Here is an 18,416-nt window from a genome sequence, read left to right as displayed (position 1 = left end):
GAGAGGAAAGTCTCTCTCTTGCAATGTGCTCTGCTGAACATTCTGACTCTGAAAGAAGACAGTCCCTTGATACAGACTGACTCCACCTGCGTGTTAGTTATTACTTCCATCTGGAACTAAAGAAGAGCTTCCAAGTGGGACTGGGTAACTGTTCAAATGGTCTGTTCACAAAGGCAAATCCTATCACTCACCCACATCTAACCCCAAATGCCCAGGATTACATGATCTTTTAAAACACTTAAGATCCAGCTACTCATCAACATCAGCTAAATATAGATATTGATATACTTAATCCTCTGAAACGTGACGCCTATTAGGAAGCATATAAGCATAGGTTTCACGAATCTTCCTGGAGGAAAAGGGGAACTGGGGAGGGGTAAGAATTACTTTAAAGCTCCTGAAATGTGTATGTGCTTTTGATTGCTGTTACCATCAACATCTGTTTTATTACCTAAGATAAACAGCACACAGACATAAAGTGTGCTGGTATCAATCCTAAAGTACCTGTACATCTATGTCCAATCTGTCAGATCGCCAACAGTCAAGATTATGGTATATAGCCTAATACTGACAATTTCAATTTTTTAAAATAAGACTAAAAAATGCAAACTAACTTTCCTTCTTCTGCCCTTCGTGGTAGTAGGAGAAGTTTCCAAAGTACAGCAGCCTCTTTCAGTCTACAATGATTTCTAGGCCAGCTTTATCAAATCTTACTGATTCAAGGTTCAAGAACATTGCCAAGTCATTCCTAGCCTGGTCATAGCTCTTCAATCCATCCAACACCTGAGTCATTCCATGTGAAACAGAACTCTTGAGATGATGCCTTTAAGCAAGCAGTCACAGATTGATAAGGATGAAGTATCCCTAAAAACAGCTATTTGGCCTCCTGAATTTATTTGGCTGGCATTCCTTGAACTCAGAAGAGTACTTGTTTTCAAGCATTTCTTCATAAATCTTGAGCTTGATCTAGTATAGAACCTAAAAGTGTAGAAGAAATTAGATAAAAGTGGATATAGCAAGTTTAATAAGCTGCTTAAAAGTACATGATGCTTTTTGATGGAACTAAATGAACAGATGGACTGTAATCAGTTGCTGTAACCTGATGTAAAACTTTACAGTAAACAGCAAGTAAGGATATGAAGTACTTCTACCTTAAAACCACCACCTACTGAGATGGCCAAAAACGTATTACAATGAGCTAATTCTCCAGATCCCAATATTTAGACGTGCCCATACCTTCCACTACTAAACAGGTAAACTGGGGCTCAGTTTGAGTCAAACTGGAGCCAACTCCCAAGCCCTAAAAGAGAGAACCTTCTCACAAGAATTAAAGACCAGAAGGGCAAAGCGAGGAAACTAATGGCCACCCCTATACCACTCCATCCTCTGATATCAGCCAGCCAGTAAAAAAATACTTCCAAAAAGGTAAACAGAAGTGGAACTAAATGACTGAAAAGCTGGAAGAGCAACTACAGGAAAGTGTGGGAATCCTGAAGCCCTTGATACAACCCAGAAGTCTGCCATGGAACCCATTAGTTGGGGCAATGACCAGAAAGGCAAGAAAATCAATACATGAGTAAATCCCCCTCCCTCACTTCACTAATGGCTTAAGCAAATCTCACTATTAGGGGAAAACATAGAATACTTACATGAATGCTGCATGCGTGCATGGGAGCAAGTGATCAGCAACAGCAAATTTCCTTTCCACAAAAGCCTTATGAAATATAAATATTAGAAAATTCCTTTGTAGACCCAAGTAAATATTTCTCATACATATGTAGAAAGGAACAGAGATAAGAGACTTACCTCAGTATTTCGGAGCAGCAAGTGCTCAATTATCTTTGTAAAGCAAGGAGCAAGAAGCATGGCGAAGTCAGACCAGCCAGGACAAACTTCATCTCAATCCCAGGCTTTGCCTTCATCCCCCACCCCACACGCACAGTACTGCTGCCTGACACACTGCAAATAAGCAGCATCATGCGAGTTTCAAGTGTCACCTCTTGTTTGCTGACTATCTTATGGGCAAGATTCAACAAGAGGGAGCATGGTGGAACTGCTAACGCACAGGGTCAAGAGAGTTGAGTGTTACTTGCCCTCTCTGGGCTCCTTTCTTTCTCATGTATTAAAAGGGGGAGAAGGAAAGAGAGGTACAGAGCTCTAATAATCCTCTGGCTCTGGCATTCTATGACCGTTAAAGAAATGTAATACAACTCAAATTAGGCAATACAGAGGAGAAGGGAAAGGCAGAGGGTGTGATTCATCTATGGTGACAACAGCTGCCTTCACGTATCCGAGAGTTACTGGTAAAAGACATTTCAGTCTTACAGAGCAACTGTTAGGAACTTCCGTCTAGCACTATCACACATGGGTTATGGTCAACCTAAATATGTGCACTGTGCATTTTATTGGCAACTTGGAAAGATCTGTTCATTTTACAGAAACCAGTTTTCACTCAGTGATGTGCATTCAATTCAAATGAATAAAGAAAACACTATTATTGTACAATAGCATAAGTGATACTATGAAATGGCAATACTTTTTTTAAAAACCCAGATTTGTAATATATTTGTTCACTGTGCAAAGGGACCTTACCTTGTACAAAATAAAAGGAATTTCTCAAACTAATTTAACAAGAATGCCTACTGTTGCGTTGCACACTGAAAAGATGTCTATAATCTAAAACTTAGGTTTAAAAGGTAGAACTAAGCTACATTTTGTGTGGTCACTTTAGGCAGCCAGAGAAGTGAAAATTACCCCAATAGATGCTTGACAATAAAGTGAACAAGTTCTATCATATTTTTAACAAGAGTTTCTTGCTTTAAAGTAATGAATGGGAACAACACATTCTTGTCTAAAAATTATTGAAAAATCTCATACACATCAAATGCTCAGAGAATTTCTCTGCTTTCACAAAGATTTAAACTCAAAGGCAACTATGATAGCCTGTGCTCAGCTCCAGAGGCACAAAGGTACCTCTATGGAATGGAATAAAAGCAAGTGTAAGGGCTATCTGATTTACATACATGCAATGAATAGCTTTCCACTAGTAGAAGTTATCACCCAGTCTATTACTGTGGGTGCATGTTTTAGGACCTTTTAAAACATAACCTTGTGACCTCACTGGTAAAGGAGCAGCAGTATTAATTTTGTAGGAAAATACGGGTGCTAAAAAAATAGCTTACTGGATGCTTTCAAATTAAGTCTAAAAATTTTCCTTCATACTTGCAAAGTTTGTACATAATCCTATTTAAGTCAACCTAAGCCTTTCAACTTGTCAGTTCACAAGGCTGACATGACACTCAGAAGTTATTCCCAATGTTTAACCAAGAATAACACATTTTTGTTAGAGACTAGTAAGACTCATTCAGAAATTATCTAAGACAATTCTCAAGAGCTGGAGCTTGATATCTCAGTGAAAGACAAAACATGATCAAGAGTTATAAGGCTAAAAGAGTTATAAGGCTAAAGGCTAAAAAAATTTACTGAGAATAGTGGTATTAGATTATGACTTGTGAGGCTCAGAATATTACCCAATACCATAAATGATAACCAAAGGCTACAGGTTGGGTACTCAACACAGAAGATTCAAGAATGATACATTCTATGAGCCATTCATCTAACCAGAGAAGGCAGAAGAGGCTCATTTAAGCAGTATACGACAACACGAGAGAATCTTTCTCAGAAGGGATGGATGGATACACAGGGATTCATTATACTGCCATTTGTACTTCTGTAAAATTGTTTTATAACATTTACATACCCATGATTTTATGTAACTTTTAATTAAAATATTTTTTAGTCTGAATGGTAATCCTCAGACTATAACTCCCCAAGCTAAACTAGAATGAACTGTAGGATTAACCCCCTCACTCTTTTAGATGTTCCTTCTTTATTGTTCTGACATGGAATAGCAGGGGGAATAAATATTAGAATATAAATACGAACAAAGCACATTCCCATGCTTACGAATCTTACAATTTAGCAATTACAAAAGGGCAGAGATAAATGGAGGGTCCTAGTTATTAGCAGGATACTGATTATACATTTTCTTCCCTGACTTGCAGAGCTAGGAGGACTCAAGAGCAATGGTACAATCCAAACCCACAGAAAGGGAAAGCTCTAGTCTCTAGTGACACACTGTCAGATTCCCTTGTCAATTCCAGCTTCCACCTCCTAAGCCATTGATTGCCTAATCCAGCAGATGGCCCTCCAGAACCCTGGAGAGGAGAATGTATAGGGACTGCCATCTTAAAGATCTTGTATTTAGGCATCCACTTAAATGTAAAATAAAACCAGTAACTGATGATCCTAGTAGAGCCTGCATTGTTGGTTTCATATCCAAGGCAGTCTGCAGAAATAGTATTGCTTCCTGGGGCTTTTTGGACTGTTCCATTTCAGGCATGACCTATAATATTCTTGGGCCTTCGTGATGAAATGCTTTGGTATAGAGACTAGTACAATGGTCAGCAACTTCTTAAAGACAAGGATCTGTACCACTTCCCTAGAGAGAGGTATCCTGAGACTGGAAGCAGTAGAGGGAAATGAATCTAAAAGCAATACTCTTACTCACTGGCAATAACAGGGAAGTTTAGTTCACTGACTCAAAGAAAAGGAATCCTATTGGCTACTAATTTTCACGATCATCACTGGTACTGGTAACAGAGCAGTTAACAGCAAATATATAGGACTTCTATGCTGGGACCTATCAATAATATTAACTGAATTCAAATGGTTAGACTACTAAACTAACAACCAAATAATGCCATTTATATCTTGTGTACTTTGCCACAAAAACCTATAAACTTGGACTTAGAGGTTCTCTTGGACAGCTAGCTCTATGGACTCTTCTACCTTCTTACAGATTTCTATAAGAGGTAATAGTAAAAAAAAAAAAAAATTAAACACAAATATTTTAAAAGTTCTCTCACCCAGACATGAATATATTTTCAAAGTATATATTAAAAGCCAGCAGAATTTTAACAATAGAAGCCAAAACAAGCAGTTCTCAATTTACAGTTGACAAAGCAGCCCCTCAAGTGCTCCTCCCCCTCTTAGCACATGATACTTCGATGCATATTTTTGAAAATGACAGTCATTTTGCAAATGTTCTGAAAGCTTTCCTCTTATGGAATGGAGTTAACATGGAAATAATGATAACATTTTAATCAAATTATTTTAAGACCAAAAACATTTTGCAAAGTGATTTTTACTTTTACTATTAAACTTGACTTCTAATTTAGCTTTAGTACCTGAAGAGTTCATTCACAGAAATACTGAACTGGAGCTGGGATGAACCCCAGAAATAATCTAGCCCATTCCCCTCACTAACTGGAAGAAGGTGAGGCTCAGAGAGAAAAGACTAAAAGATCTGTGACTAGAATCCAGGTCTTTGTCACCCAGTTCAGTGCTCTATTATACCTGCCACTTTCAATCTTTAACTCAAAGAGTTTAGCACACTTTTTAATGTATGCCTAGTTATCAATGTCCTTTGAGATACTCTTTCTCTATCCTCCAACTCAATTTTCAATGAAATGGATGCTTCAATTAAAACCATTTCTCAACCTATGATCTCCTTTACAGAAGCTGTAATGACATTTTGTATAACTTTATTGTTACCCTCGGCCTCCTATAGTTTGGGGAATACAACCATCCTTTAAAACGTTCGAATGACAACTTCAGTTTATTTGGCCTATCCTTTACGTGAATGGAAAAAGTGGCCTGTCAAATCCCAGCAAGGGTGTGGTACCCAGCACCAACCCACCAAGAACAAAAATCAGCCTTCCTCTTTTTAGCATTAGCCTATTATGCTATCCCACTAAAGCATGTGATAGAAGCGGGTCCTTTCATGGTTCTTCCCGCCCCCCCACCACCACAGGGAATGCATGCCATGCACAGTCCTTATACAAAATTCATATTTTGTTTTGAAAATTTTTCAGGCTTAAAATGTTTGTGAGATATCAAATAATCAATATTTATTTTCTTCCTGTGTTCAAAAAAACAAAAAACAAAAACAAACTCCATAAATTGAAACCTAACAGGCTGGGATAAGTTCTTGAATATCAACCCAAGCTTTGAATTATTCTGCTTCTGGCACTGGCCGAAAGTGTCTACACAGTTTTTTCTCTTTAAGGTAGATGGAAAAAACCATGACAACATTCAAACCACTGAGAGCATTTGTTATTTTGTAAACCCAAGTCACTGAAGACAAAATTAAAATGTTCATTTTCCTACTGATGAAATAAAGAGGACAAGCTCTGATGGGCAATCTAAACTCAAGAGGTCTTAACTCTTCTGCAGAACCTTTCAGAACTTAAAAGACCGCTGGCCTAAGTCACCAGCTAGCACCCCTTAGAATTACGATTTAGCATTCACAAGCAATGGCTAACAATAACTTACCCCTACAGAGTTGTAACTAGTAGCAAAGAAAAATCATAGATAGCACTTGAGACCACTGACATACAAGTTAAATGAAGTCAAGATGGTTAACTGGCTTTTCAGAACAGGTTAAAAAAAGTTTCAAAGTTAAAATAACTGAAAACCAGGGTCAAGCAGCAAAACACATCTGAACTGCCTTGAGCCCTAAGCTGTCATAATATTTTAAATCTTAATGGTTCTTATTTGAGACAGTTTGTCTCCTGAGATCCTATTCAGAAGAAAGACACTGTTAAGATGCAATCAAAAACATTTTCTATTACTATTTAAAGGGTTCTTGGAATTCTCCCAAAATCCAACCATGCCCATGGCAACATTAAGTCTATACTTGATGAAAATTCAAAGTTACTGATTTTCAATTCACTACCTAGAGTTTCCTTCTCTTAAATTTTGTAAAAGATTTACTACCAATTTCGAGTAAATCTGTCTTTCTGGTGACACTGTTATATATGAAGGTACAACGATTACTTCCTTAACGTTTTTGGTGATACTTTCTCCAAGAAAAGCGTAATTGAACCATATGTCTAAAATCAACGCTAAATTCACACAATGATGCCTCCAATTTAGTGTTTACTCTGTAATGCAAGGACCTATGCTCTTCCGCATCAGAATCAAATATTCCATGGCTGCATCCAAAGCACTCAGAAGAAAAATGTAATCTGACAACATAAAGAATAGTCCCCCTATAACTGTTTATTAGAATGTGAATATATTCCAAATCAATAACTAAAAAATAAAATTAAAACAAAAATAAATCAAGTTACAGAGCATGCATAAAATACAAAGTAGCGATTTACAAATAGATAATAGTATCTTTATAACCAACCAATACTCTAAAATAATAAGTGGCTACAGAAGAAAACCAAAAAGACTGACTACAGCAATGCCTTCCGTGTGCCTCACACGTCATGAGCACCGCAAAAGACAGATTAACTATGAAACATAGTAATCTATGCAAGCCCACACACACATATTTTTGTACTTGGGGGATATTCCACCATCCTGAATAGTATCAATTCAGTTGACACAACTTTCAGAACACTGCAGAGTAAGTGCGTAATATTATCCACAAGAAAGTAAAATTCAGTATTAGTAGTGCACATTTCTAAATGGGAAACTAGTTGCTCCACCGATTTTAATAATGTAATGGGGAAAAAGTAGTTCAGGTTTGTATAATGCCTAAGTGCATTCTATTTAAACTCAAGATACTACATACTAAAAGAATACATGCCTTTAAGTGGTACCACTTGAGCAGACAGTAACCTCTCACTATATTCTTCAGACATACTGAAACCAGATATTTAACTGGACTGTATTCCTTAATATATTGCAAAACTCAAAAATTGGCATTGTTAAAATAATCATCCATGCCTGCTGATAGATATGGTGATAAAACTAGGTTGCATTTCATTTACTGGAAGGTTTTAAGACAAAATGAACACTTCACAATTTGATACTAATAGCATTAAACCAGTTATTGCCTGAGCAATAAAATGCCACATAATCTACTGCCAGGAAATTAGATGAGTTCAATGATTTGGGATGCCTGATCACTGCAACAGAGGCATCTCAGATGGAATTCCACCAGTCTCTCAAGTTCCCAGCCTGCCAGGCAGCATCGTTTAACATATGGCTCCATAACCACACTGCTACTGAAACCATAAAACAGTCTTTTGTTTATTAAGATAATTCTTGTCCAGAAAAAGTGTCCCCCTCTCTAAACAACTTTGATGCTTACAAAAATTAAACAACAAAATTTACTAAACTACTTAATCCTATTAAGGCATTTTAGAAATTGACTTCCAGAATAATGGAAAATTTTCAAGCTCTCAAAAATGCTGCTGTTTATAGGGCAATTCTTAGATTTGTGGAAATATACACTGCATTGAGAGAAGAGTGTATGAATTATAAGTGCTCATTATAAGCTGCTCTGTGGCAAAATGATAGCTTATTTCTTCTAAAGTCTTCTTAGTTTGATCAAGACCAATAGGTCTGAGCTTCAAGTGATCAAGTTCTAATATGTCCTAGAGTGACAGGCTTCCATGATGAAAAGTAAACAATAACTGAGGAATCCAAACATTCAGTTTATTAAACTAAGGCTAGTGAAGCCATAGCATGAAAAAAAGCTGCAGTCGTTCGGGACAAGTGGATGATTTTATAAAGCTAAAATCAAAAGACTTAAGACATGAGAAAATTCGTAAGTATGAGGAAGTAATAAAACACAAAGTGACCACAAGAATTACAAATATATTTAAATCTCAGACCTGGGAAATGGACTATACACAGCCTTCTAGGGGAGAAGAGAAACGCCTTATATGTTCTGACAGCACTGCACCTTTGGCTTGTTTTCAGTGGTTGGTGGAACATGAATAGGAACCACATTGTTGCTTGGAGACATGTCATTTTCACGTCTGTCTGACATTTGCTTCTGGGAAACAATGCGGTATATCTCTGGAAAAAAAAAAAACAGCAATACTCACTATGAATAGACTAATTAGTAGCAGATACAGAAGTACACAGAAGTAGAAAACAGATTTGTAGAAAATGACTGCAAATAAACTTAGACAAAGAATGTATAAATTTAAAGTTTTATTTTCAAACAGCCATTGATTAGAGTAACGGTAAGAAGAGAAAAAAAGGTTTTCCATTTCAGAAGGAAATGTTCACCAGTCACTTAAATAGATTGGTTCAAAGACATTACAGTTTATGGGATTAGATCTAAATTAAGCTATGAGAAAAATAAAAATTAAACCATGAGAGTATTTTCAGTCTAACCCTTATAAAAAACCCCTGCATACACTGATACTGTACAACAGAAAAATAAAAATAAATCTGCACTATGAGATACATTAGTATATTTCGTGTCTGTATAGGGAAGAGCATAACTTCATAAATATGCCAAAATCCCAAAGGACTCTAAAAAAGGAGGGGAAGATAATGTCTATCAATGCCTCCTGAACTACTGAAGTTAAATTGTAATGAAATAATTATTAACCAGGAACTTAAGATTTTATTACATTTACCAAAACTGTAAAAAAACCAAAACAAAAAAAAACAAAACAAAAACAAAAACAAAAAACTCTACTTTTCCCCTAGACATTAAACTCTGTAAAGACAAGCACTTTATCAACCTTATTCAGTTCTTTTTCTCCAGGATATGCCATATAGTAGGGGTGTGGTAAGTAACTAGTTGGTCCAATAAATGTTATTAATTTCCTCTACACCACGTATCTTTATTAACTCATTTTATTTGGTCCTTTATTTCACTGACTGAAAGTATTTCCCTCTGACTAAATTATAAACTCCTTACAAACAGTAAGTATCTTGTTTATCTTTAGTCTCCTAGTTCTCCTCCAAAAAAAACAAAAACAAAAACAAAACAAAAACACCTCAAAAGGTAAGAGAATTCTAAAACTGGGACAAAGTGACATGATGTGCCTCCTATTATGATGTACTATGAAAGACACTGTATTCCTATGAAGGACATCAATGTATTGTATTCTTGCCAAAAATATTTAAAATTAATTTATCCTAAGAAAACAATCAGATTGTCCCAGATTGAGGGACAATCTACAGAAAAACTGGCCAAGAGTCTTCAAAAATTTTATTGTTATAAAAACGCATTTAAAAGATGGAGGCAAATGTTCTACATCTGTAGTAGCCAATATGGCAGTCACATACTTAAATTTAAAATCCAATTCCTCAGTCGACTAGCCATATTTCAAGCACTCAATAACTTGTGCCCAGTAGCTACTCTAAATAGCTACTCTATTTAATAATACCCCAGATATAAAACAATTCCATCAATGTGTGACCTTTGGCCGAAATGACATTTAAAATGTAAAAACCAAATCTATAAAAGAATTAGTAGTATACTTGGAGAAACAGGAATATGAACTGCACATTAGCTAATACCATACGCACATAAATTTCTTAAGTATGATATATGGTATTGTGATTATGCAGAATGCCTTGTACTTAGGCGATAAAATGCTTCAATATTAACTTGTAAAAAGTGACACAATGTCTATAATTTACTTTCTGAAGACCGAGCAAAAGGGAAAAAAAGTATACACACACATAGAAATAGATCAAATGTGGTAAAGTGATGATTCTAGAAGGGTACAACATTATTTCTATAATACTTGAAAATTTTAAAAATAGAAAGTTAAAGGGTAAGAAAGAAGAAGTAGAATTATATTTTCAAAATGCTCCAAGAGCATGTCAACCAACTGTAATGTAGTAACATCACTTGGATTGGATTCTAATTTAAAGTGTTAAAAAAAAACAAAACTGAGACAGAAAATTTTAATACTGCGTGGATAATAAGTAAGAAATTACTGCCAATTTTTGAATGTTTTTGTTGTTATGGGTTTTCACCCTAATCGTTTAGCTATACATCATGAAATGTTTACCAATTAAAAGATGTAATATCTGCCATTTGTTTAAAAAAAAAAAAAAAAAAAGGAACAGGTGGAACTAAACACTGGTCATGAACTGATTGTTGTTGGTGGCTACATGGGAGTTCAGGATACTGTCCTCCTTTTGGTATGCTGGAAACTTTCCACTACGAAAAGTTAAAGAAAAATGAATGTGTTAAATAAAAACATTTTCTCCAAATTAAGAACTAATTTCCCTAAAGTTGAACAACAGCAAGCTGTAGTCAACTGATGTGTAAACTAGCAAAAACACTGACAGCTATAATGTACCTTTTCTTACTTTTTTGGGGGTTGGGGGGGTGGCTAAAATTTATGTTTGAGAAGACTGACACTACTTCTCAAAGCTGAAGAAGTATCAAAGGAAAAACAATAAAGCCTACTGATTGAATTTTTTTTAAAAAAAGGATATGTAGTCTTCATTTAGATTATTTTTATTGTAAAAAGATGGAACTGGAGAGTGTGTCAAGGGTAAAGGAAAAGACACTCATTCAATCAGGCTAGTGGCTAAAGAATAAAGACAATTAACAACTTAATGTAAAACTCTACTGTTCATTCTTTAATGTTCTCTCTATTCCCAAACTGGATGGCTCGCTTTAAAAGTGCAAATGATTAAATGTGACCCTCTACAATTTTCACTTCTTTACAAGTTGTTTTGAAGATTCAAGTTAGGGAAACCAAAACAAAAAATATTTTGTAGGCTCTTACATGAAAAGCAAATACTGTAACAGAACAAAAGGCAGAGTTCTCAGAGAACAGAAAGTTAAATATTAAAGAGATCCCATTACAAAGCAAGAAATGTGAGCAGTATTGTATAACTGGTCTGCAAGTACTGCACACTATTTTGTAGAAATGGATTACTGCGACATTTGTCCCAGTCACCAAAAAGAGATCTGCTAATGAAAATACCAAAGCAATAAGGAAAATAGGAAAGCACTGGTCAAAAAAGTAAAAGAAAACTTTTCTTCAAGTAGAATGGGCACTAAGAAGCTACTCAAGTAATTTATTTAACATCTCCTGTGGCTGGGTGTGTCACTTAAAAGAAAAAAACAGCTTTGTTAAGAAAATAGGAAGCAGGTAGCTTCTAGCTGGTATCTGATTAGAGGTTATTTAAGTGGGGGAAGAGAAACAGGACTAATAAAGTACTAAACCAGATGCAAATATTTTCTTCTTTCAAGGGCATGTTCTCCCTTAGAACCAAATGTATGTGATACAATTCCTGCACATCCCCTTTTCAAGATGTCCAAAGGTTAGGCAAGGTTAAAAAGAAAAGGAATTCTTCTGTGTCGTTCCTATGTTAGAATCTCTTATAAATCTAAGTAGTAAGTTAAAATATTAATAGAAGATAGTTTTAAATAGAACCTGGTAAAATTCAATTAAAAAGACATATGCCTATTTATACTCTAATGAAAGTATGAAGCAAGTTACAAAGTACACTCTAAGGAAGTTAAATGCAACTGTTCCAAACTGGGGAATAAAAAAAGAGCTAAAATTCCCCGGGCTCTCAAAAATTGTGAAAATAACAAAAGCCTGAGTTATTCCACTACAGCCTAGGTCAGAATTTCTTAGGCCTTCTTCAAACCCACTGCTCACCATTAAATTTCTTGAACATCAAAAAAATACTCTGACTGATATACCGACACAAATCTGAAAGACTGCCACATGCCAAGAACAAAAATACTACACCTAGGGGCGCTTGGATGGCTCAGTTGGTTAAGCGTCAGACTCCTGATTTCAGCCAGCCCAGGTCTTGATCTCAGTGTCATGCGTTCAACCCTCACATTGAACTCCATGCTAGGCATAGCGCCCATTAAAAAAAAAAAAAAAAAAGAAAGAAAAAAAGGGAGGTGCCTGGGTGGCTCAGTGGGTTAAAGCCTCTGCCTTCAGCTCAGGTCATGATCCCAGAGTCCTGGGATCAAGCATCGCGGGCTCTCTGCTCAGCAGGGAGCCTCCTTCCCCAACTCTCTCTCTGCCTGCCTCTCTGCCTACTTGTGATCTCTGTCAAATAAATAAAGCAAATCGTTAAAAGAAAAATCCTACACCTAATTAAATGATTCTCACTATTTTAATCATAAAATTAAGAATCCAGCCTTCATAACTAAAAAGATGACTTGGGCTTATTAATTATGTGGAGAAACCTTACAGGTACCACTTTAACCAAGTGATCAGAGTTAACATCACCAGTAAATAAATGCAACAAACCAGTATCATGACCTCCAGATGAGATGCACTGAAATCACTTTTGTCGTGTTCTTGCTGAAACTGCAATAATCTGAATCTAATCATGAGGAAACATGAGACAAACCCAAATGGCGGGACACTACAAAATAAATGACCTGTACCCTTCAAAAGATGTCAATAAACTAAAGACTAAGGCTCTGTTCCAGATTACAGGAGATGGAAAATGTAGGAGAGCTAAATGTAATGTGTGATTTGATCTCAAAATTTCTTCTAATAAGGATGTAATTCGAACTGGAAAGATGTGCACAAGGTCTGTAGCTAAACACTGATATGGACTACAATCTAACTCTGATTTTTGTGCACAAGGTCTGTAGCTAAACATTGATATGGACTACAATCTAACTCTGATTTTTGATAACTGCACTATGGTTATGAAAGAGGACATCCTTGTTTTTTAAAATATGCACTGAAAAGTACTTAGGTGCAAGAGGCAACATGTCTGCCACTCTCAAATGGTACAAGAAAAAGAACAATACACGGCATCACTGTCAAAACTCAAAGTTAAAAGAAAAAATAATAAGAGTATGGCAGTATGGGTTAAAAACATCCCTTAACAAACCTGAGGATGAAAGAAAACAAAACTGCACAGCAATGAAAAGTCTGGGCAGTCTAGCAGGCTCAACTCAAGTACTAGCTAACTACCTCTAAAAATATCAGCAAAATTGTCACGGAGTTACCAGTAAATTCACAGATGTTAAAAATGCCACAGGTCTATTCTAAACAAGGAACACAATTAACTTTGGAGTAATAATGTAGATAAATTTTCCACACATAATTTTCCACCTTAAAAAATGAAAAACCTGTTTTTTCCTCCAGCAACAGCAAATACAATGTAAATGCTCTCTTAACGCTGTCAACATTCAAGGTAGAATTAAACCTAATGAGATTACTGTTGTCTTTTCTGGTTTTTTGTCCTCCCCATTTTTTTACCCCCCCCCCTTTTTTAAAAAGATTTATTTATTTTGGCAGGGGGTGGGGCAGAGGGAGAGGGAGAGAGAAATCCAAGCAGACTCTGCACTGATCACAGAACCTGATGATGTGTTAGATCCCATCATCCCAAAATCACGACACAAGCCTAAACCAAGAGTCAGATGCTAAACCAACTGTACTACCCAGATGCCGCATTCCTCCCTGTTTTTTTCTAAGTATTAATACTCCTACTGGTATAAAGAGAAGAAAAGTTTAGAATAAACATCCTAGCACATGCAAAAGAACAGAGGTCTACTGCCCTATGCAATAGCAGCTGATCCCACAGAACAACACAGAGATTTGTGGAGTAAGCTGAGAAAGTAGTGAATATAGAAAGGAAAAATGGTAGTAACTGAAGCTAGTCTTCTTAAATCTAGAGTGAATTTTAAGAAAAATAGCCGAGTATTCATCTTTTTTTTCTAAAGATTTTATTTATTTGACAGACAGAGAGAGCCAAAGAGCACAAGTAGGGGGAATGGCAGAGAGAGAGGAAGAAGCAGGCTCCCCACTAAACAGGGAGCCCAATGTGGGGCTCGATCTCAGGACCTTGGGATCATGAGCTTATTAGCTGAAGGCAGAGCCACCCAGGCACTCCTAAATGTTCTTCATCTTTAAGAACAAAACAGTTTAATGTGAAGTATATATCATACTTATTGATTAGTTAGTTCATGTTTGAGCAATCATTAAGTTCAATGTTACAAACTGGTACTATAATAGTTAACTGCTGATAGTCTCATCTTCACTTAGTATCAGAACAGTCTAGAAACGGAGATCAGAATGGGCTACATTACAGAGGAGATCTGATGGGACATAAAAATATCTCAACAAGGGGACACATAGGTGGCTCAGTGGGTTAATGCCTCTGCCTTCGGCTCAGGTCATGATCTCAGGGTCCTAAGATCAAGCCTCACATCGGGCTCTCTACTCAGCAGAGAGCCTGCTTCCCCCCCTCTCTCTGCCTGCCTCTCTGCCTACTTGTGATCTCTGTCAAATAAATAAATAAAATCTTAAAAAAAAAAACTCAACAAGAACTGACTAAAAAATTTTTTCAAATGTCTTCAGAGGCCTTGAGAGACTCACAGATCCTCAAGATGACTTAACTCACTCACTACTTAAGATACTGTGACTCTAGGATGAGGGAGGTTCAGTGACTAGTTATACACGGAGTAGGAACAAAATGCTAGTAAAAACCTACAATTCGTAGGTCTAAATTTTGTACTCTACATATTGATTCAATAAGAATCTGCACAAGTGGTTTTAAGATAAGAAGTAGAATTTGCAGATACACAGCAATATTTAAATCTTGCTTGCAACAGTCTGTAATGAAACCCGACACAGAGATTCTAAAGGAAAGCTACTGTGTTCCAAAAACTAATGCAACCTTAGTACCAGTTTTTAGTCGCTATTTTTCTGGTAACAGAAAAGAGTTCTATTAAACTATTGTTTATTATATCTACTGTATGTGAATCACCAGTATCTACTTTATGTTTAACGAAGTTTTTCTTTCCATTCTTTAATGGCTATTTAGCTACTAATTCATCAAATGTCCACTCTGTACCAGGGACAGCTAAGTGTTTTACATGTAAGATCTCATGTACTCATTTTTGGAGTCTAGAGTAGATGTCTCAAATGATAGGTGATTCTTTTCTATGGGTTTTGGAGACAAAAACCTTTAAGTCACAACATAACAATCAAGTCAAATCATATCACAAGGTATTTATAATATAAGCCACCTTCTCTCAAAACAAAAAAAACTCCCCAAAACATATTTAAATTTTACAGATAAAGAATTTAAGGCCTAGAAACATATTTAAATTTTACAGATAAAGAATTTAAGTAATTTGCCTAACATTACAGAGCCAATGAAAAATGAAGGGAGGCAGGACTAAAATCTAAGCCAGCGCTCCAAGTCCATGCTCTTAAATTCTAGGCTTTATTCTCTACCTATTTCCAGTATAAAATAAGACATTTAAAAGTTAAAATCTGTGAATCACTAAATTCTACACCTGAAACTAATATTACCTATACGTTAACTAACTGGAATTTAAATAAAAACTTAGAAAAATTAAGATAAAAAAAATTGGGGCACCTTTGTACTCAGTTAAGAGTCTGACTCTTGTGGAGCCTGTTTAAGATTCTCTCTCTCTCCCTCTCTCTCTCTCTCTCTGTCGCTCGCTCGCTCTCGCTCTCCCTCTGCCCTCCTACCTTGTGCTCTCTCTCTCCACCAAAAAAAAAGCAAAAAGTTTTAAAAATAAAAATTAAAATCCTTTCACCTCTAATATAAGTGCTGCATACAAAGAATACATTAAAATCTTGTTACATTAAAATTGGAAACTCATTTCACCATTTCTCCATACGGACTTGTTAGAACACCACATTAGACTATGCTATATAGTAATCCTATACTCCATTATTTACAGAGTTCTTAAAAATAATATATAATTTTACAGTACTTTAAAACAACCCAAAAAACTTACTAGAGGATTAAACTCGCTGATAAGTTGGTCATTCTAATAAAGTCAGAGTAAGAGTGAGTCAACACAAATACACTGTCTTCTTGTAATTCAAGGTTGACCTGATCTGCACAACTACATTTTAAAACAGCATGAACTTTGTTCTTTTCCCACTACTTATTTAAACATTTCCATCTGCAATCACTTGCTGATTCTCTCCACAGGTGACACTGTGCTTCTTCTACAACATATCACAGGAGAATTTTACCTTTTTCACTTAAATTTTTTTTAAAAATGTGTTTTTCTCTAGCTGCTACTATAATGTATCAGAACAAAGCAAGCCTTTTCTTTACTGAATTTCAAAGGGCATTTATATCTTTCCATAGCCAGGATTTCAATATTTATCTTATGAAAATGCCTTTAAGCATTACCACAAAGTATGGAATACCTGGATGAAGTAATAATAGAAGCGAGGAAATTATTTTCAACGTACTTTTCCAATATAAACCAGATAAATGAAGATCATTAAAGCTCAGTGAGCAAGGGTTGTTAACTAATTTGGTCCTTTAACAGCTCTTGCTACAGCAGCTCTCAAATGATAGTCACTCTCAGTGTGATATATAGTTGTTTCTTAATTTCTTTAAATTACATTCCTAAAACTTGAATTTTTAGATTATACTAGTGAAAATCTGAAGTCTTACCTGTCAGAATTGTCTGAAAAGCAGCTTCTACATTTGTAGAGTCTAGGGCTGAAGTCTCAATGAATGACAAACCATTCTTTTCTGGGGGGGGGTGGGGAGATAAAAACTTCAGTCTTGTCAAATTTTACACAAGAGATGTAATATATTCAAGGCTTCAAAAGGAAAATACAAACTTTCTAAAAATTAAGGCCTCCCCAACTTCTTCAGCAGTAAGGGCATCAAAGAATAGTGAGAAATTTTCACTGGCTTCTTAATTAAGAAATACTTATTACAGCTACATACTACCAATGAACAGCAATAAATGACATTACTCAAAATATAATAAACTTATCAAATACTCAGTTATTTCCATCTATTACTGTCCTTCTCCCCCCCATCAACCCACAGAGTTATACAAACATGGATAGGTAGGTGTTATTCACTTAGAACTCTATTTTTTTTAAATGAAGTTTCTTGCATGGAAAACTAAAAAACTATTCACATCAAATCACTAACACATAGTCACAACTTTCCCTAGTCAAGAATACACAATCCTGCCTTCTGATAGGCTACCCCTACCAGAAGAGATAGGCAGGTCCTCTACTAAGCCAAAAAGTTTTTAACTCCTAGTAACCACATTCCCTGTAGGTTGTCAACACTCCCTGGGCCAGTATCTTTCAGACCACACAGAGCAGCCTTACACAGACATAACAGAGAAATAGACAGGAAGCACAGAATAACCTGACAGATGTCATCTATCCCTTCAAAAGTAAAGAAAGTAGGATTAATATTCAACTTTTGGCAGCAAAAACTACAGTGTTATAACTCAAAGTTAAGCAAAAGAGAAAGTCATCACAAACTTTCAGAACAACAATCCTTGCTGAGCTTTCATGTTTACCTTTCTGAAACTACTGTAAGCGATTACAGTCAGTGGAAAAGTATCAAAACTGCAAGATGTTAAGAGTAAAAAATACAGAATCTCTGTAATACCATGCAATTCGTATCACTAACCTGCAAAAGCTCTTGCTTCATCTGTAGGAACTGCCCTGAGATGACGCAAATCACTCTTATTGCCCACAAGCATGATAACAATGTTACTATCAGCGTGATCTCTCAGTTCTTTCAGCCATCGTTCTACATTTTCATATGTGAGATGTTTAGCAATGTCATACACCAATAAGGCACCTACAGCTCCACGATAGTAT

At 35.9% G+C, this 18,416-nt stretch overlaps 1 protein-coding gene across 1 annotated transcript in view; it reads right to left on the bottom strand.

Moving 5' to 3' along the window:
- Positions 1-8,496: 8,496 nt before the first annotated feature.
- The window catches only part of LOC111153216 (RAB11A, member RAS oncogene family), a 17,574-nt gene continuing 7,654 nt past the window's right edge, over positions 8,497-18,416 (bottom strand). Inside the window, exons 3-5 of the mRNA XM_022512102.1 lie at positions 18,223-18,416; positions 17,233-17,313; positions 8,497-8,883 (exon numbers count right to left, since the gene is read on the bottom strand). Coding sequence (XP_022367810.1) covers positions 8,744-8,883; positions 17,233-17,313; positions 18,223-18,416 — 415 coding nt within the window. The 3' untranslated portion in view covers positions 8,497-8,743. The remainder of the gene's footprint in view (positions 8,884-17,232; positions 17,314-18,222) is intronic.

This window comes from Enhydra lutris, unplaced genomic scaffold (assembly GCF_002288905.1).
Source record: "Enhydra lutris kenyoni isolate GAN:26980312 unplaced genomic scaffold, ASM228890v2 scaffoldscaffold31, whole genome shotgun sequence".
NCBI classification, from domain to species: domain Eukaryota; kingdom Metazoa; phylum Chordata; class Mammalia; order Carnivora; family Mustelidae; genus Enhydra; species Enhydra lutris.
Note: the sequence above shows the minus strand (reverse complement) of the source record. Positions and strands in the feature narration are given on the sequence as shown.